General features: G+C 51.8%; 9 protein-coding genes across 9 annotated transcripts; 2 read left to right on the top strand and 7 right to left on the bottom strand.

Moving 5' to 3' along the window:
• Positions 1-387: 387 nt before the first annotated feature.
• N7484_004605 (uncharacterized protein) lies at positions 388-1,614 on the top strand (the record flags this gene model as incomplete). Its single annotated transcript, XM_057115025.1, has 1 exon — positions 388-1,614. One exon carries the CDS (start codon positions 388-390, stop codon positions 1,612-1,614), a length of 1,227 nt encoding a protein of 408 aa, XP_056975165.1.
• A 635-nt stretch (positions 1,615-2,249) lies between these two features.
• N7484_004604 (putative secretory component protein shr3) lies at positions 2,250-3,014 on the bottom strand (the record flags this gene model as incomplete). Its single annotated transcript, XM_057115024.1, has 2 exons — positions 2,250-2,848; positions 2,969-3,014. 2 exons carry the CDS (start codon positions 3,012-3,014, stop codon positions 2,250-2,252), a joined length of 645 nt encoding a protein of 214 aa, XP_056975164.1.
• Positions 3,015-3,406: 392 nt separating this feature from the next.
• Positions 3,407-5,716, bottom strand: rim8 (pH response protein PalF; the record flags this gene model as incomplete). The annotated part of the gene is made up of 2 exons (XM_057115023.1): positions 3,407-5,194; positions 5,252-5,716. 2 exons carry the CDS (start codon positions 5,714-5,716, stop codon positions 3,407-3,409), a joined length of 2,253 nt encoding a protein of 750 aa, XP_056975163.1.
• A 1,049-nt stretch (positions 5,717-6,765) lies between these two features.
• N7484_004602 (putative GAJ protein) lies at positions 6,766-7,559 on the bottom strand (the record flags this gene model as incomplete). Its single annotated transcript, XM_057115022.1, has 2 exons — positions 6,766-7,422; positions 7,557-7,559. 2 exons carry the CDS (start codon positions 7,557-7,559, stop codon positions 6,766-6,768), a joined length of 660 nt encoding a protein of 219 aa, XP_056975162.1.
• Positions 7,560-8,385: 826 nt separating this feature from the next.
• On the bottom strand, positions 8,386-9,206 carry N7484_004601 (uncharacterized protein; the record flags this gene model as incomplete). Its single annotated transcript, XM_057115021.1, has 2 exons — positions 8,386-8,984; positions 9,038-9,206. 2 exons carry the CDS (start codon positions 9,204-9,206, stop codon positions 8,386-8,388), a joined length of 768 nt encoding a protein of 255 aa, XP_056975161.1.
• A 167-nt stretch (positions 9,207-9,373) lies between these two features.
• N7484_004600 (WD repeat protein) lies at positions 9,374-10,899 on the top strand (the record flags this gene model as incomplete). Its single annotated transcript, XM_057115020.1, has 2 exons — positions 9,374-9,627; positions 9,687-10,899. 2 exons carry the CDS (start codon positions 9,374-9,376, stop codon positions 10,897-10,899), a joined length of 1,467 nt encoding a protein of 488 aa, XP_056975160.1.
• Positions 10,900-11,068: 169 nt separating this feature from the next.
• N7484_004599 (uncharacterized protein) lies at positions 11,069-11,584 on the bottom strand (the record flags this gene model as incomplete). The annotated part of the gene is made up of 2 exons (XM_057115019.1): positions 11,069-11,095; positions 11,156-11,584. The coding sequence occupies 2 exons, from the start codon at positions 11,582-11,584 to the stop codon at positions 11,069-11,071; spliced, it is 456 nt and encodes a 151-aa protein (XP_056975159.1).
• A 769-nt stretch (positions 11,585-12,353) lies between these two features.
• On the bottom strand, positions 12,354-14,569 carry CweA (uncharacterized protein; the record flags this gene model as incomplete). Its single annotated transcript, XM_057115018.1, has 2 exons — positions 12,354-14,338; positions 14,479-14,569. 2 exons carry the CDS (start codon positions 14,567-14,569, stop codon positions 12,354-12,356), a joined length of 2,076 nt encoding a protein of 691 aa, XP_056975158.1.
• A 1,578-nt stretch (positions 14,570-16,147) lies between these two features.
• N7484_004597 (uncharacterized protein) lies at positions 16,148-16,669 on the bottom strand (the record flags this gene model as incomplete). Its single annotated transcript, XM_057115017.1, has 1 exon — positions 16,148-16,669. One exon carries the CDS (start codon positions 16,667-16,669, stop codon positions 16,148-16,150), a length of 522 nt encoding a protein of 173 aa, XP_056975157.1.
• Positions 16,670-16,710: the final 41 nt, after the last annotated feature.

Raw genomic sequence — 16,710 nt, 5'->3', positions numbered from 1 at the left:
AAGAAAGAAGTGGCTTCTTTGGCTTCGGAATGAATTCTAAAATTAGACGCGGGGCAGGCAGAACCATGCGAATGGTTTACCCCTGCGACCTCAACAAATAGCAGACGAGCGATCGTAGCTAAGTCTTACTTGAAAGGGTAAAGATCCAAATTTTACCCGCCCATGTTTGAAGCCGGCATGGAGACATTTGAGTGGAATCCCGTGATCGACCCGCCAATTCCCCTCCTTCCTCCAAGCCCGTAACACCTCTCATCTCAACTCAGGCCGGCTCACTACGTGTCTCAGTAATCCCTTCTGTCAACCGGTGCTAAGCCCGCCCAAGTACCCTTCCCGAGTGTGTGTTCCGTGCGGCCCCAACCCGAGAGACTTTTTTCCCGGACCTGCATCATGTCTCGAGCACCGCCCACCTTCACACCGGACAGCGAATTCGCGGACCAGAAGACCCCTCGCGGTTTGAATGGTAGCTGCCTCTCTATCACTGCACTGGCTCGATTCGAGTTTGAGGCTGGTAAAGGCAACGAAGGCACAAAGATTTTGATGATTGAATGGGAGGATGATGACCTGAACCGATCTGCAGCAGAGGGATCATGGCATGTTTCGTGGACCGGCAAGACTACGGTTATCCCCGCCGATGATCGACCAAGTGATAGTCTCCGCCGTTTTTACTTCCTTCTACCGCCCAATGTCACCATCCCACCTGTTGTCACCTTGTCCTATGAGCCCCGCGCCACAGCCGAGACCGGTGACACTCCATTTGTCCCCAAATCTGGCCATGATAGCTTCCAGCTAAATCCATTGCCCGCCATTTTTCCACCCGAACTCGGCGCCACTGGTCGTGCGGCTGGCAAAAAAGGCGTATTGCATACAATCTGGGCAAAGAAGCGCCTCCGCGTTCTTGATCGTGAGATTGAGGAAGAATGCCTCAACAATGTCGAAGGAGTTGCCCTGCATATGGCCGTACAGGAAAAAGAATGGATTGAAACAAATTTTGGAGTCATAATTCGCGGCGGCGAAGTTGTTTCGACCAGTCACGACCCTTCGACTTCCACATCCCTGCACCCCACGGGCCCTGCGACGCCAGTATCTCCCGTCAGTGGGAGAAAGTTGACCGACAAGCTCAAGGGATTGAAATTGCAAACGAGTGAGAAGGACTTGGCAGTATCGGGAAATGACAGTAAATCACCCACCTCTAGAATACCAGATCTCAAAGACTTAACCACAAAAATAGGCTCGGGTCCAAACACAGCCCACTTGCTGTCACCACAATCTCCTGATGTCGCTGTATCCTCTTTCAGCTCGTTTAGCAATGTTGCAAGCAAGCAGGAAACTCTCATTCCAACACCAATTACCAACCCCACGACTACTCCAAGCACGCTGACAAACCCAACCGGTGCCGAGGGGCTGAAGACTATTGCGCATTTCCCTCCGTCATCCTTGCAAGCAGCTCAGCAAACTATTGAGCAAGGAGGATTCGCATCCATGGACTCGATGGAATCTTTGGATTCGATGGTTCCACTTGTCCGTACCTCCAGTGGGGAGTCAGAAGATCTCTTCGCCAAAGCACTCAGTCCTCGCTCCCCTGACCTCCCTCGAAGCCCATTTTCATTCCGTTGACATCTTTCATTTGTGGCACCATCTGCCAACCCCTATCCCTTGTCATTTTCCTCATGATCTGTCTTATGATTCCCCTTCTGCGATGTGACGACATACTCCATCATTATACATACGCTACATCTACTTTCTTTTTTAGCCTCAATCCATGCATACATTCGCATCTCATGTCATTTCCTTTTACCCCATTTCATATCATTTCTCGTATAAAAATACCATTATAGTGAGCCACATGGAACCCCGTGTACATAGACGAGACCGGGCCGCACACCGTGCGGATTGAAATATCGATTTTTCCGCTCCTACTCTGCTTTTGCTTCCCTATATTCCGGTTCAGTCATATCTCTTTTTGATTTTCTCGCAAGGTCAATTGAGGTAGATACGAAGAAGCCATCCCACAGCAAACGGGAATCACATGACCATTGCTCAATGCAAACCATCGCTTCACTGTTAGCCATAGAATACAACTGTTCAGACAGGACAAGCCACCACTACCACCATCGGCCATTGTCGGGATACCCAGATACTCATCCGATCGCAACCAAATAATATTTCCAGCGAATGCGAATAACAAAACCAACACAACATAATCCAAAGAAAAGACCCGAAGAGGATAAGATTACTCAACAATCAAGAGTCTAGTTTCCCTTATTCTTCTTCTTCCCTGACTTGGTCTCGACCGCAGACGAAACGGCCTCCTCTTCCTCACCCTCACTATCAGTCTTCTTGCCCTTAGCAACCGACTCATACTCCTGCTGATCCTTCAGCTCGGCATACCACTGCCCAGCCTGAAGCACAAGAATACCAACCAGCACGAGAGCAAGAATGGTATTACTAGCACTCAGCACCTTAAGCGAGTCCTCGCGGCCGAGGATCTGATCGCGCTCTTCGGGGCTAGTGGCAAGCGCGTCGCCGTATTTTCCAGCAGAGGCGAGGCGCAGACCCTTGACGATGTTGGCGATGTAGACTGTCACGCCGCACATGTAGAGAACGAGGGAGGCGCCGTCGAAAAGCATGTTGGATTCGGAGGGCTTGTAGAGCTTAGAGATGAGGCCTGCGAGGCCGAGGAAGATGACAATATGGAGAATGCGGGGGATGAGAGGAGGGCTGGCGTGGAGGAATTGGAGGTGCGCTTCTAGGTAATCATAGTGCGAGGCCGGGGTAGGTGTTGTGGACCACAGGATTGGGTAGTCGTAAGGGAAAAGGGAGAAGATGATTCCAAGGAAAAAGCATGTTGCTGTTGTGAAGAATTAGTTGTCAATGTTGCGTTCAGTGCGGTTGAGGTGGGATTGAGCTCGAGGACGTGATGATCCTTTAGGATTGGAGGTAGGCATTTGAGGACCCGAGGGGAACTCACGGCAGACAATCAGGAAGGTCGCGAACGACCCGCTTGTGAGGGGCATGGTGAAAATGATCTTGGATGAAGATCGTGGAGAAGCTGAGAGGAGAAACAGGGGGAAAATGAGGTTGATGGGTAAGCGGAGTTGCCAAGGGAAAATCGCTCCGAGATACCGATAACGCTAATCATTATCAAATTGGCTCTGATAGGCGTAGATTAAGTAGTTCTACCATGAATAATAATGTGGACAAACTGATTGCTCCGTATAACAGATTCATAGTTATAGTACAGGGTCAGGTTGCAACGCCAATCAGATCACCAGCGCCGGGTGTCCATAAAAAAAATGCGAATAGTGGTATCTTCCAGAAAATTTCCCAGCCCCCAAATGCAAAATGTACATGTTGAAAATGTGAAATAGAGGTATCAATATAATAAACCCAATAATAATAGTATGCTTTACCGCTGGTATCGGGGTAATGACTCGTCTGCATGCGCTGTGCCACCCACGAGTTGATCGTCTTCGTCGAAAACCGGGGCGCTGGGGCCCTCGCCATTGCTCTCCTCAGGTGGTGCACTAGGAGCGCTGACCTGCTCCATTAATCGCTGGCGTTCAAGCTCTAGCTTATCATCACCCGGGCCAGAAGGTTCACTGGGCTCAGGGACACCGCCATTCGCAACCACGGTCTGCAGTGATGATGCAGACGGGACATGAGACATTACATCTGTATCCGAGGACACGTGCTGATAGTCCTGCAGATGATGATCTTCGGGCAAGACTGGCGCGGTCGGCACCGCCAATTCAACTGATGACCCTGCTTCGTCTTCGTCGGGCGGTTGACTGGGTAGGAGTGCTTCCTCGTGGCGTCGGATTCGAGTCTTTTCATCGACAGGCTCTTCAACTTCAGGATGTGCAGTCATGGGCCCAGGAGGTGAGAATTGTTGTACGTAGTCCTCAGGATACTCTGCCCAAGCTTCATCGAGGTACATTTGTTCCTCTTGTCCATACTCTCCAGGACTTGCCTCAGCCCACTCCTCCGCATCTCCATTATTAACAGGGTTCGAAGATATAGGAGCTGCTTGAGATGTAGTCGATTCGGCAGCAACAGACGATGTGCGTTCAATGGTGCCCTGACCACGTTTGGAATCTTTGGTACCAACAACCACTTCAAAGGCTACGGAAATGACGCCTTTCTCTCGACGGATTCGATCCGTATCGAGGATATTGCCCGCCCAGTTGGCAGTGATAGCGCTGCCTTTGGCATCCGCCGGATTCAAAATTTGTCCACTGGGCGAAAATGTGCTGCCACCCGAAACCATGTTGAAACGTGGGATGAAGCGATCTGGGGAAGTAATTTTACCACGCAAATCGACCACAATCTCGACATAATAGCGAAAGTTGATCATGGCACCCGGCACACGAGTGATGGTGGGGAATGCGTCTTCAGGAACGCGAATCGAGGTTTTCACAATAGCAGTCAAGTTAGTAGGATCCACGATCAACGGCGCAAACGACTGAGATAGGTCCTTTCGGAAGGTGCTGCTGTTGCGAGTAGTTCCGAGGGTCAATCCGCCGAGCCCAGTACGAGAGCGTGGGTAGCAGTCTTCATAGACTGGTTTTTTTCCATTCGCGTTACTTCCAATGGGGATGGACGGGTGGAGATCGATGCGGCCCTGCCGATATAGAGTAATAATGATACCATGCGCACTGCGCACTTGTTTGCAATGATTTATGGTGACTTTGATAGGCAGCGTATCCCCCGGTAGCACGCCCGCGCGCAGAACTTCCGCCTTGGCGGTTATGGTTTTCTCCGAAACAGAGGGGGTCACACTGCGGCCTTCGCTATTTCGCCCCCCACCTGTACTTGTGGATGAGCTTGGGTCGCTAGCGATTTGAAAGCTCTGGCTGCTATTGCTAGGTCGGCTGGAGGAGCTGACATTGCTCGGAGACGGACTGAGTGGTGGTCGGTGGTCCACGGAGCCAGCTGCGCTGCTGACCGGGGTATCTATGGAGGAGGTGTCGGGGGCTGCTGTGGTGTCGGAGGAGGGAGATTTGGTTTTTGCTTTGGATCTTGATCGCTTGGAAACGGGTTCCAGGGTAACGATGCGGGCTTTGGGGGCGGGGAAAGGGGCAATGTCGATGTTTTCAAGTAGATTCACTCGTCTTCGGCAGGTAAGTGTAGGATTCATGGTGGTCGGTCGGGTAAGGGTGGATGTGAGTGCATAAGCGACGGTGCCTCGTTCGAACTAGACAATGATTAGCATGACGCGGTTTCACGCGACTCCGAAAGCAGGACCACTCACATTAATGCTGCTGGGTAAAGCGTATGGGGGAAGCGTCATCTCGAAACGAAACTTATAGATGCCCTCTTTTAGGCGGCCGTCACCACAGAGTACTACTTCATCTTCAAACAGGGTCGCCAATCCGTTGCCCATGTATTCTGCACCTCGTCGGCCACGCCCGGGGCCAATGAACCCAATATCCGGATTGGACTCCCCCGCCGGCACCGCGTTCTTGAAGACCTTGACGTAGCCATGGAGACAGATAACAATATGTGTAATGCGCACTGGCCGCAGCACGGTCACAATGACGGTGCCTTTGATGGTATCCCCTGGAAAGTATGAGCGCCACGGGTCATCTGGGTCGATGTAGAAGTCGGTGATGCTTCGATTGCGTGACCCAAGGGGAGAGCGAAATTTTGAAAGAAAGGAGTTGGTTTTCCGGCTGACCGGCGGGGTGGAGGACGTGGGAGGAGGGTTGGAGGACATGACACGCAGCCGCTACTTCCTGCATCCATACAATATGGCGGCACTAATGAAGCAGGGAGGAGAGGAAGACCTCGAAGGCGAGTCACGAGTGACTAAGGAAGGATATAAGTGAAGCCCCTGGCCTGCACGTTTTGGTGGGGCTGGGCTGGGGTCGGACGGGGGAGGAGTGACTCGAGTAGGCAGAAGGGCAGGCGAGATCGATTCAGCGACACGTCCAGCGGCAAATGGTGCAGCGTGAGCCTATAGGCACAGTTCGGTTCCAAACGCCACGGTATGTATCCGGGTGTCCACACGCGAAATAAGAATCCCAGGTCCAGAAGAAAGGAATGGGTCGTTATGCTCGAGGACCACCGAACCACATTGTTTCCGGTCTCACCAAAGCGCACGGTTAAATCGCGAAAGTTCCCCCGGAAAATCGATAGGGTTTCGATTGGCAGGTTTCTGGATCGCGACGATGAATGCCGACTGAAGTGATTGATGATATCGAGGAGATCGGTGGTGGTTCGAATGGAGAGGGGGGCCGAGACGTGAGGCTCACTCTCGAGAGGGGGCCAGACTGAAGTTCGGGAGAAGAGGCGCGACGGACGGAATGTGGGACCAGGTGTGGCGCACGATGTCAGGATTAAGGAGGTGTATATAGCAATCAGAGAGAAAGGGAGGGGGAGAAGGGTGTGAGGAGAGAGAGATTTGGTCGATAAGCGGAGAAGGACGAGACCCAGCGATTCTTAAATTGGCAAGTCAAGCTTCTCGGGAAAAGGCACTAGCCAACTACAGTCATGGGGCTTTTTGGTATGGATCACTTGGTCATGATTACTCCAGGTTTATAATCGCATTTCTTCGAATTACTCGAGCGTCCCCATTCCTATGTCGGGGATGAAAGGCGCCCCAACCTGCAACAGTGGTGAAAAGCTTAAGTCGGGATCTGCTGAGGAGAAACCAAATGGTTGATTAGGCTAAGCTTTTTCACTCTTTCATCCAGATTTCCACCTTTCAGTTAGTACTACCGCGGGTATAAACATAAATCGTAATCATCATCATAATCCGCATGTCTACTCCAGCTCACGCAGCCCCCCATCCACGTACTCGTCTCCATAACATTCATGCAGTACCGCGGCGACCATTTGCGGGTCTTGGGCCAGTTCACGCAGATACTGTTCCAGAATACACAAATTATCCGTCCACTGCAACGCTTGCTGCCTGAACCCCGCTAACTCCCCCTGCAGCATCAGCACCCCTTTCTTACACACCGAGTCGCCCAACCCCATCTCTGCGACCCGAAGCCGATGTACTTCTGCTGCGAGCTCGGCTTTCGTGACCAGTAAACTCTGGCGCGTGTCGATCCCGACTTCATTCTCACCCTCAGAGTCAGATTCGTGTCGTTGCGCAGTTTCAGCTAGTGCCTTTTCCCACTGGGCACAAGATTTCTTCACTTTCTCCACTTCCGTATACACCCGGGCCAACTGCCGCTCCCGCTCGACCTTTTCGTCACTTCCGAAGCTCCAGTACCAGTTGCCGCTGCCGATCTTGTCAACTCGGATTTGATCCTCGTCAAGCAAGGCCTGGATATATTCTTTCACTTGGATACTGTTGATAGATGCCACGGCAGGTAAGCTCTTCTCGAGTTCTTTGAGTGTGTAACAGGTTCCCGTGGTCTGCAGGTGAGTCACAATCAATGCCAGTTTGTCGGCCTTGGACAACTTGGGTGGCTGGTTCACCTCAATAGTTAGAAATAAAAAAATTAGATAGAACTGGTGACGCGTCAAATCGACCGTTTGTATTCGTTGTGTTCATCCCACACCAGGCATTTTAGTCAATCGAACCTAGGCAACGGGCCACGTACCATGATGTCGTAGGATGGGGCACGACCCACTGAGGCGTTGCCGTCTGAGGTTCTACCTTTCCTGGCTCGGTAGGGAGAAGCTTGGAGGTAAGCTTTCCCGCTTTAGGATAGACATGGGGTGGTTAAGCATTCATGGGTGGAGGAGTGGAGGAAAGCCAAGTTTTCAAGTGGCTTGTATTTGGGAAATCTGCTCACCTCTCCACCTGTGGATTAAAATCTCCGGTCTTCCTTACGTTAGCAACGGGGGGGGTTATTATTTTCGATCTATGTATTTACTACTACGTAGTATACTACGATTCAATATTAAGTGGTCCGAGCCTAAAATCTGTACTCCGTGATTTGCTTCATAATGTAGGCGGGGTTTTCTAGCGCTAAAATCGACCCGTCATCGAGAGCGCACATCCCAATCGACCGTTTCGTGGGCAATTTGGAGATGATAGGCCACACCTCGGGATGTACGCCATCCACGCCATACTGCCCATGGGCTTAGAGTCGCCTCGCAGCAAATCCTTGACCGTCTGATTGATTTCAGCATGTAACGATACAGATATACCCCGGCGCAGTCAAGCGAAGCGCCCAGTGGAAACCCGCATGGGGCATTAACAACCAAGCTACCGTGGTTTCTTTCAACCACATGCAGGTAACTCTGGCGTTCTGGCATATTCCGGGTGTCCGCCCGTCTCTGGTTCGGTACATAAAGTCCATATTAGGGTGTTGACCGAGTATAATGCGATCCTCTGGCATCTTGAGTCGCTTAAGCCCCGCAGATACCAGCGTCACATCAGGAGCATAAGCAGATAGTGGGATAAAAAGCATACCCATCCTCCAATCAGGCAGGCCCCTTTCTCTTCTGCTTTTTCTGCGGAGAACCACTTCTTTGTGTCTCCTCCAGTATAATTTCATGCTCTGTCTGGGGTAATATGTGACTCTCGCCCTTCTCCACTGCGTCCCGCGTGTCCTGGTTCAGGGCGGAAACATCTTCAATGGTACTTGCCCTCAGTCTCTTTCGCGAAGACCGGGGGTCATTGCCTTCATCTTCACTATTCCACATTTCCTCTGTCAGAACCATGTCTCCGTTTTCCCCAAGCTGTTCTTTGGCCAGCTCCTCCATCAGAATCCCGACTGCAAGGAGAGCAGACTCGTCCATACTGTAGAAATTGTGTTTCCCACTGTCGCGAAGCTTGTGTGTATAAAAATCGGAGGAATAGGCGTGCACTGCCGTCAAAATTTCGGAGCTCGGGAGAGGGCGATCGGCGGGGAGATTTTCATGTGCGAAATACGTAGATTCATCCTCCTCAATACTTTTCAACTTTTGCGGCATATGTCGATACAAGACCTCTTCGGGGCGGAGATCGCGACCACCTGAAGACTGTGTATCGCCCCACCGTGTCGCCCTCGGTGCCAGGAATCCATTGAGGTTGACGCGACCTGGAATCGTCAGAAGGTATTGCTAAACTTCACGTCCCGTGCGAAGACCATACCAGCAACAGAATCATAGAGATTGGCGATATGTCTGAAAGATTTGGAGTTCCTGTTGTCGGAGGTTGACAGGTCAAATCTCACATGAGATCCAGCCCTTTCTCGATTTTCATCTCGGTGGATCGAAAAATCCTCTGCAATGTAATCTTCGGCGCCAGGTTCTAGAGACATGTTCCTGGAGTTGCCGGTGCATCGCAAATGCGCCAGACGCAGCGGTAGCAAGAAGAGAAAGTCCGGAAATATGATGCGCCGGCATAACCTTAGTCCGATGAGGTCACATCAGCTTATCGCCATCTCCGCAGTTCTATTCCCTACTCGTGTTGATTCTCGATGATTGAATGAATTCCTTTCTTCTCAACAGAGCCCTCGGGACTGTAAGCTCAAATACCTTCCATGTCGCCCAAAGAACCCGGCTAGTACACAACCTCGAGCCTGCGCCTGGGATTCGATTCTCCAGCCGCAGAGCCCCGCGAAGGAACGAGTCTCGAGATGATGCCACCCCTTCTGATGAGGAACACGACCTAACGGAAGATGAGATTGCCCATAAATCTGGCGTGAACTGCCTGGCAATCGATAAATTTGAAGGCCGATAGTACGCCTGATCTCCCTATGATATTTCAATTGAGCTCTAGTTTAACCAAGACCGAGTAGTATGCTATCTGGAGGGGCAGATCCAACCATTCACCTTTGGGACCTCGAGACTAGAGGATCAGAACTCAATCACGTCCACCAGTCTTGCGCTTTGGTTAGCAAGTCCTCGCATCCGGATGCGCACACCCATGCCATCACTTCTCTGTCCATCTATCCCTTTGACCCCGAACCATCTACCATCTTCTCGACTGCCTACGATGGCACATTGAAGCTTTCAGCGCTGCAGTCACCAGCCATAACTCCTGTTCATACATTTAAATTGGATTGTACACCATATGCGCACTCGTTCTCCTCTCAACCTGGATCCACGCTGCTGGTCGCAGTCGCAACGTCCGATCCAGCCGTTCGCCTGGTCGACTTGCGGTCTGGTCTTGCAGCCCATGGTCTGCCGGGCCACAACGCAGCGGTACTTTCGGTGGATTGGGCTCCACATCGTCCCCATCTTTTGGCCTCGGGCTCCGTGGATAACCGGGTGATCATCTTCGACGTACGCCGTGGCGGCCATAACTCTGCCATTGCGACTTTGGATATGGATGATCCGGTAGGACTAGCAACTCCAAGCTCAGGCTCTGCAACATTCTTCGAGCCCCGACCGGCATTCTCTCGGCATTCTCGCGCTCACAATGGTGCTGTCACTGGTGTACGATGGACGTCTAATGGCACCCATTTAGTCACCACAGGTCAGGATTCTCGTATCAGAGTTTGGGATGCAGCAAGCGGCGCAAATACATTGGTTCATTTCGGGCCTCGCGTGCGCAACTCTACCTCATCATATCTTGCAGAGCGGGCTCCACTGGTGATACCGAAGGGATTCATGGCTCCGGGACACGAGACCCTTTTATGGCCCAATTTCCATGAGCAGGATGACCGCGGTGAGATCTTTATGTTTGAGCTTCGCGACGGGACATTCGTCAAGCGCCTTCGGGTCCCTGGTATCGCAGTTGGAGCCCAGGCCCGCGGCCGATCGAGTGCACTTAGCGCGGCGCGGATCAACGATCTAGCTTGGCGCGGGAATGGTGGGTCAGGCGAGGGACTAGAATTATTCTCTGCTCATGGCGACGGGACTATCCGTACTTGGGTATCTCGTGAGCCTGACGGGGAGCCCACCGAGGAGGAGGAAGCAGCACTTGCTGACCGTAAGCGGAAGCGCGATGTACTGGATGAAATCTACCAAGGATTCCTTGAACCAGAAGCATCTAGGGTACATATCTAGCAGTATATGCCCGCAAATCAAGAAAAATAGAATCACAATTGATCATAAATCGTTAATCATACATCGTAAAAAGCCACTAGGGCTAAGCTGACAAGTCCAGCGATAAAACAGAATCCTCCCATAAAATTGTAAATATCAACGTAGCGATCGGAGCACTTTTCATCAGCCCCTAATACGTGGCCTCGACGCCAAAGAACTGTATGAACCGGTCAGTAAAAACCATTTACCGATTGAATGGGGAGTCAATGATCCGTACCTGATGAACCCCGATCTTTTCATCAGCACCCTCCTCCAACTTGCTTTGCCCAGCAAGCTTGTCATTTTCATTCCGATTAAAGCCTTGGTGCTTGGTGTCTCTGCCATCCGAGCGACCAGGAACATTCATGTGCACTCTCTTTGACTCGACTGTAGTGGGCAGTAGATCACCAGTTCCAGTAATCACTTCGGCCGTCTGTCCACGGTCGTGGGTGGAACGCGGAATATCGACCGCATTGTCTACGTCCATGGCAGTAGTAGGACGAGCTCGAGCATCGTGGTTGAAATAAGAGGGTTCGGTACGTTGGTCTGGACGTGGGATTGAAGGAATGGTATTTTGTTTGCCAGCGTTTTGGGGGATTGAGGTGCCCGTTGGTGCCATGTCCGTCAAGGAGCCTCCAGCATTGGCGTTCGATTGTTGATGAACCATTGTGTAATGACTATAAGTTTTGTGGATGTGTTGTGTAGAGGGTTATTTGAAGGTGGAGTGAATTGGCTAGTAGATTAATCTTTCCAAAAGAATACTAGACAAAATCCCTAGGTCACAAGAACATGTTTATATGATTTTCGAAGATCATAGTTCCTGCATCTATGATCTGACATCACGGCTAACTTACCCGGATTAGTGTCATGAAGCCATGATGATATCACCACAGAAGTGTGGCTTGGCCGAAACCAAAGTATCGGTAACTGAGCCGCCTGTCAAGGGGCGCCTAGAATTCTTGCGTAAGACGAGACGAGGGAACAGGGCACGAGGACAAGGACCCTTGATTGGCGGAATGTTCGAAATCAGGAAATTGACCAAGTTCTGAGTTGGTTTGGACGAACCGGATGCAAAAGCGGATTCCGTGATTGGTTGATAATTGCGGGGAAGTGGAACTTAATCAGGCAGGTTAGAGCTAGGATTTGTGATTCTCCACGGGCTGTGCACGAAAGTTGTTGCCACGAGTCTTATGAAAGAGGAAGTTTGAAAGTTTGGGTCGGCATAGTTGCTACATGGAGAAGGATTGGGGGTGTTTGTTTAGATGGAAAAATCAAAACTCATATTTCAGACGTGTTACCTCATTAAGTTCGGAGAACATTCGGCATTAATGAAGAAATGGATTGAAGCAGAGGTACACGGTAATAGGGAAAAGAGGACACGAAAGGAAATAGTACAACAAGTTGAAATGATTGACAGGGCTGGTCGGGCCAAGATCTTACAGGATGAAGGCAAGGACACCGGCAACGGCAGCGGCAGCGGAGACAATACCACCAGACACGCGGCTAGCAGCACCGGTGAACATGACACCCTTGGAAGGAGAAGCATGGGCAGAGCTGGAGGCGAAAGCACTCTGCTCAGGGGAAACTCCGGTGGGCATGTTCAACCCGTGGCTAGAAGCAGGGGTAACCATAGGCATCATGGAGGCAGAAGAAGAGGGGGTGGCCATGGGGACATGGACAGGGATCTGAGAGTACATAGCAGCGGGGGCACTCATGGAGCTCTTGGCAGCAGAGTAAGGGTAGCTCGCGTAGGGAACGTTGGAAGAAGAAGAGCGGGCAGGGGCGGAGAATGACATGATCTTGGGGTCAGACCCGGACTCCATGGGCACAGCGTGCATGGGGACAGCGCTAGTCTGGACAACCTGCGAGACAACAGGGACCTGCTGGTAGACTGTCTCGGTGGCCTGAACCTGCTTGTACTGGGTCTCAGTCACAGTGTGGACGACCTCGTGGACCTGAGCGGAGCACTCGGGAACGTGCTCTTCCTCAGCACGGTGGGAGGGAGGAGCAGGCTCAGAGGGCGCAGGGATCTCATGGTGCTCGGGGGCCGCAGGGGTCGTGTGGATCTCGGCAGGAACACCGGCAGCGTGCTGCTGGTCAGTGTAGGTCATCCAGGGCATCTGGGGAACCTCCTCGTGGACGGTTTGAGCGGGGACCTCGTGGACTTCGTGGACCTCGTGGACCGGTGCAGGGGCCGGGGCCGGGGCCGGGTGGAAATCCCACGAAGACGGGTGGACAGTGGTAGTGTCAATCTTGACAGCGTGGTTGTCATCATGATGCTCATTCACATTGGTATCAACACCGATATGAGTGGGAGAGCCCCAGTTGATACCATCATCGTCACCGGAAGGGCCGCCCATAGCAGTTCCGCCAGAGACGATGGGAGGAGAATAATCGTCATCGTCACCACCTTCACGGTCAGCAGAATCAGGGGAGTAGGCACGACGGAAGGGGTGACCGAAATGCGGCGCAGGATAGACGTCCTCGTGCTTCAGGTCAATGGAGTGGTCATCTTGATAATGTTCGTTCACGGCAGTGTCGGTCTCCACGGTGATAGGCATGTTGAAGCTCTGGCCACCGTCATCTCCAGAAGGACCGCCAATGACAGTACCGCCACTGTGGGGGTAGAGACCACGCTTGGGGAAACCAAAGGGAGGGTGAGAAGGAGGAGGGAAAACATCTTTGTGCTTGATGTTGATGGAGTGATCATCTTCGTAATCCTCGTTCACATTCGTCTTGATGTCAGCAGTCTGGGAGATATCCCAATTGATACCCTCATCATCACCGGAAGGCCCACCCATTGCGGTGCCTCCAGCAATCACGGGGTAGCCCTCCTCTCCCTTGGGCCCGTGGGACTCACCACCGCCGGGACCTCCCATCGCGGTACCGCCAGGGGAGAATCGCTTAGTGAAACCATCAGCTGAGACCTCAAACTTGTCGGATGATTCACCGCTGGCCTTGCGGTAGGGAGCGTGACCACCAGGGCCATTGGGAGGACCAGCAAACTGGGGAGGAGGGTGGAACGGAGCAGCCTCGATGACAGGGCCAGGGTGGATGTCCTTGTTCTTCACGTGAACGGAGTGGTCATCCTTGCTATACTCATTCACATCGGTGTGAAAGATGCCAGTAATAGGCATATTGAAGGTCTGACCCTCGTCATTGCCAGAAGGACCACCCTCGGCCGTGCCGCCGGAGGGCCAGGAACGCTTGTTGAATGGGCCAGCTCCAGGGCCATCCGCATGGCCAAATGGGCCAGCACCGGGACCAAGAGCAGGACCGGGACCACCGTGACCGAAGCTGGGAGGAGGGTAGATGTTCTTGTCCTTGATCTTGATGGAGTGGTTGTCCTTGTAGTGCTCATTCACGTTTGTGTGAGTGTGAACGTCCGCACTGTATGGGCTAGTGAAAGTCCCATCCTCGTCTTTTCCAGACGGACCGCCCATAGCGGTGCCACCAACATGGGCAGGGTGGAAACCAGCCGCTCGTCGCTGGTGAAAGCCATTTTGGCTCATATCCATCCCATTCTGTTCCTTATGTTAGTATGAATACGTAGTGATAAACCGTCTGTACTCACAGCGCCTTGCTCCATGGCCTGGACCTGGACAGCAGCCACCAAAAGGGCCAATGGAATACCACCAATGAATCCCTTCATATTGACGACTTTGAAGATGTGATATTACTGCAGAAATCAAAAAGGGTATATCGTGGGACTTAGCAACAGTCCAAAAAGAACGGCTTTGATCAATTGATACAGGAAAGATAAAGAATGGCACGATCAGTCGAGAGAACTCCCTAATATCCAGACAAGAAAGAATTCCACGACGGCTGAGGCGCTGATTATGGCTTTAGTACTCCTTTGGCATTCATGATCACCAGGCATCGATTGCATGGCCGGAATGTGTATTCTCAGCCAGTAGCTGAGCCCAGATTTTTGGTGCAGGGGAGCAAACTCATCGAGAATGTTGGTGAGAATGGAAAAACAACATTTCGCGGGTTTGCAATGGTAAACACAAGCCGAATAGGTAGGTTGGGTACGTTGTGCTGCGACATTCCCCGGCATTTGGAGAGGGATGAATCACCAGGGGTTCGGTCGGTATTCTCGAGGGAGAATACTGACCAACCAGCTTCTCCTGTGTAGCTTGCATGGTTACGATCGCCCTAGTTTCCCGTGCTCCACGATGTATCGAATAGGCCAAGCCTTCAGGTTAAGCCCATGTCGTGGGCCTGAAATGAAAGGGGTTGAACTATGGCAGGTACAGACTGGCCTCTCATTCGACGTAGGGCGCGGTCTGCCACGCAACATGTGTTGCAGGAGTAGGCCAGAATTCCATATGATGTCAAGCAAGCCTCGATTTAAGGTTGTTTAGGTTACTGCAGTGCAGATTTGTAAACAATGCGACTAGGTGACAACGTATACAGCAGCGCTGGCAGACCTGGGCATTTAATAAGCTAGGCATGGCCAGAGCTTTTCGTTTACTTGGAAACTGGAAGCTGTATACTCCTGTTTACTCTTACGACCCTTAATGTCCACTAGGTGAATAAAAAGGGGAATGTATCCCGTCTTCGACATTCCCCTCCCATCGCCCTCACTAAAGAGGACCCAACGGGAGGCGAACTTCCTATCGAGGATTATTACTCTACAGAGCCGATCAGTCCCGAAAGACCGAAGGCAACAATCGCCGTGGAGGGTGTCACAAGACAGGACGATGGTCGTGGCAGGCTCTGATGCTTTTTTGATGAAGAAGAAAAAGACCAGAGGATGAGAATTTTTCGCGCGTTTTTGTAGTTGCTCGTGATCACGTGGGCGGGCCGTCGTTTCTCCCGACTGTGGGCCAAATGTGGACCCTTTCACTCTTTTACATAACACACATGCAAGTCGACCTGTTCCTACTGGGAATGAACTGACTTGATCACGTTGTGGCTCCAACCACTGTTTTCAGTAAATGTACAATGTGAGACTCGAGCAGGCCGCTCACTCTTCCCGAAAACTCTGAGCTCACGAGCAGGAAAGTAACGCAATCAGCACTGCCACACCGAGAATCCGTTTGCGCGCAAAGGCTCAATGTCTCCAAATACAAAGGAAAATGGGTTGACCATGGTTCCCCAGGTCAGCTAACGGCTACGAAGGAGTGACTGACCAAAAGGTCGACGATGTAAAGTAATGACAATCTATACTAGATAATCAGCATAAGGCCTTCGTTCTGCTGCGCAGTCGGTGTGCACTCACCAATTAACCTCCAAGTGACGTTTGCTCATCACTGGACTTCCAAACAGCACCACCCACTGCATAAGTAATTCCCAAAGCAATGGCGATCATTGTCCCAACAGTGACGACGGCAATGATGGCCTTGAATATCATGCGCTGTCGGGTACTCAAAGATTGTAGGCATGACCGAGGCTTGACATTGCCTTCCCATAGCTTGGATCGTCGAGGGCTGTCACTGCGATAGCTGTAGGGTCCTGCATTTTCAAGATCTCGCAGCCCGCTGCGGTTGCGACTCGCATTTTTTGTCTCAAAGGTGAGCTGTTCGTAGGAAATCGTGGGCGTGCCATGCGAGTAAAACGGCGAATATGGCTTAGCGCCGATCGACGGGTCATAGTCCAGAGAGCGGGTATGCTCGATCTCAATTCTGGGGGTCGACTGCACTGATCCAGAAGGCGATCGTATCTTCGGCGTAGGGATTTTCTCGTCGTTGCTCTTGATGGACGCGGCCACCTGGGCCCCAATCACCCCAAGGCCATGAAGACTCATCGCGTCGCGTGATAGGTAGTTGGTGGATGGTTCGTCCAGAT

The sequence above is a fragment of the Penicillium longicatenatum genome, assembly GCF_028827895.1.
Source record: "Penicillium longicatenatum strain IBT 33135 chromosome Unknown contig_2_segment0_segment0, whole genome shotgun sequence".
Classification (NCBI taxonomy): domain Eukaryota; kingdom Fungi; phylum Ascomycota; class Eurotiomycetes; order Eurotiales; family Aspergillaceae; genus Penicillium; species Penicillium longicatenatum.
The sequence above is the reverse complement of the archived record's forward strand: the minus strand, read 5'-3'. Positions and strand labels throughout refer to the sequence as shown.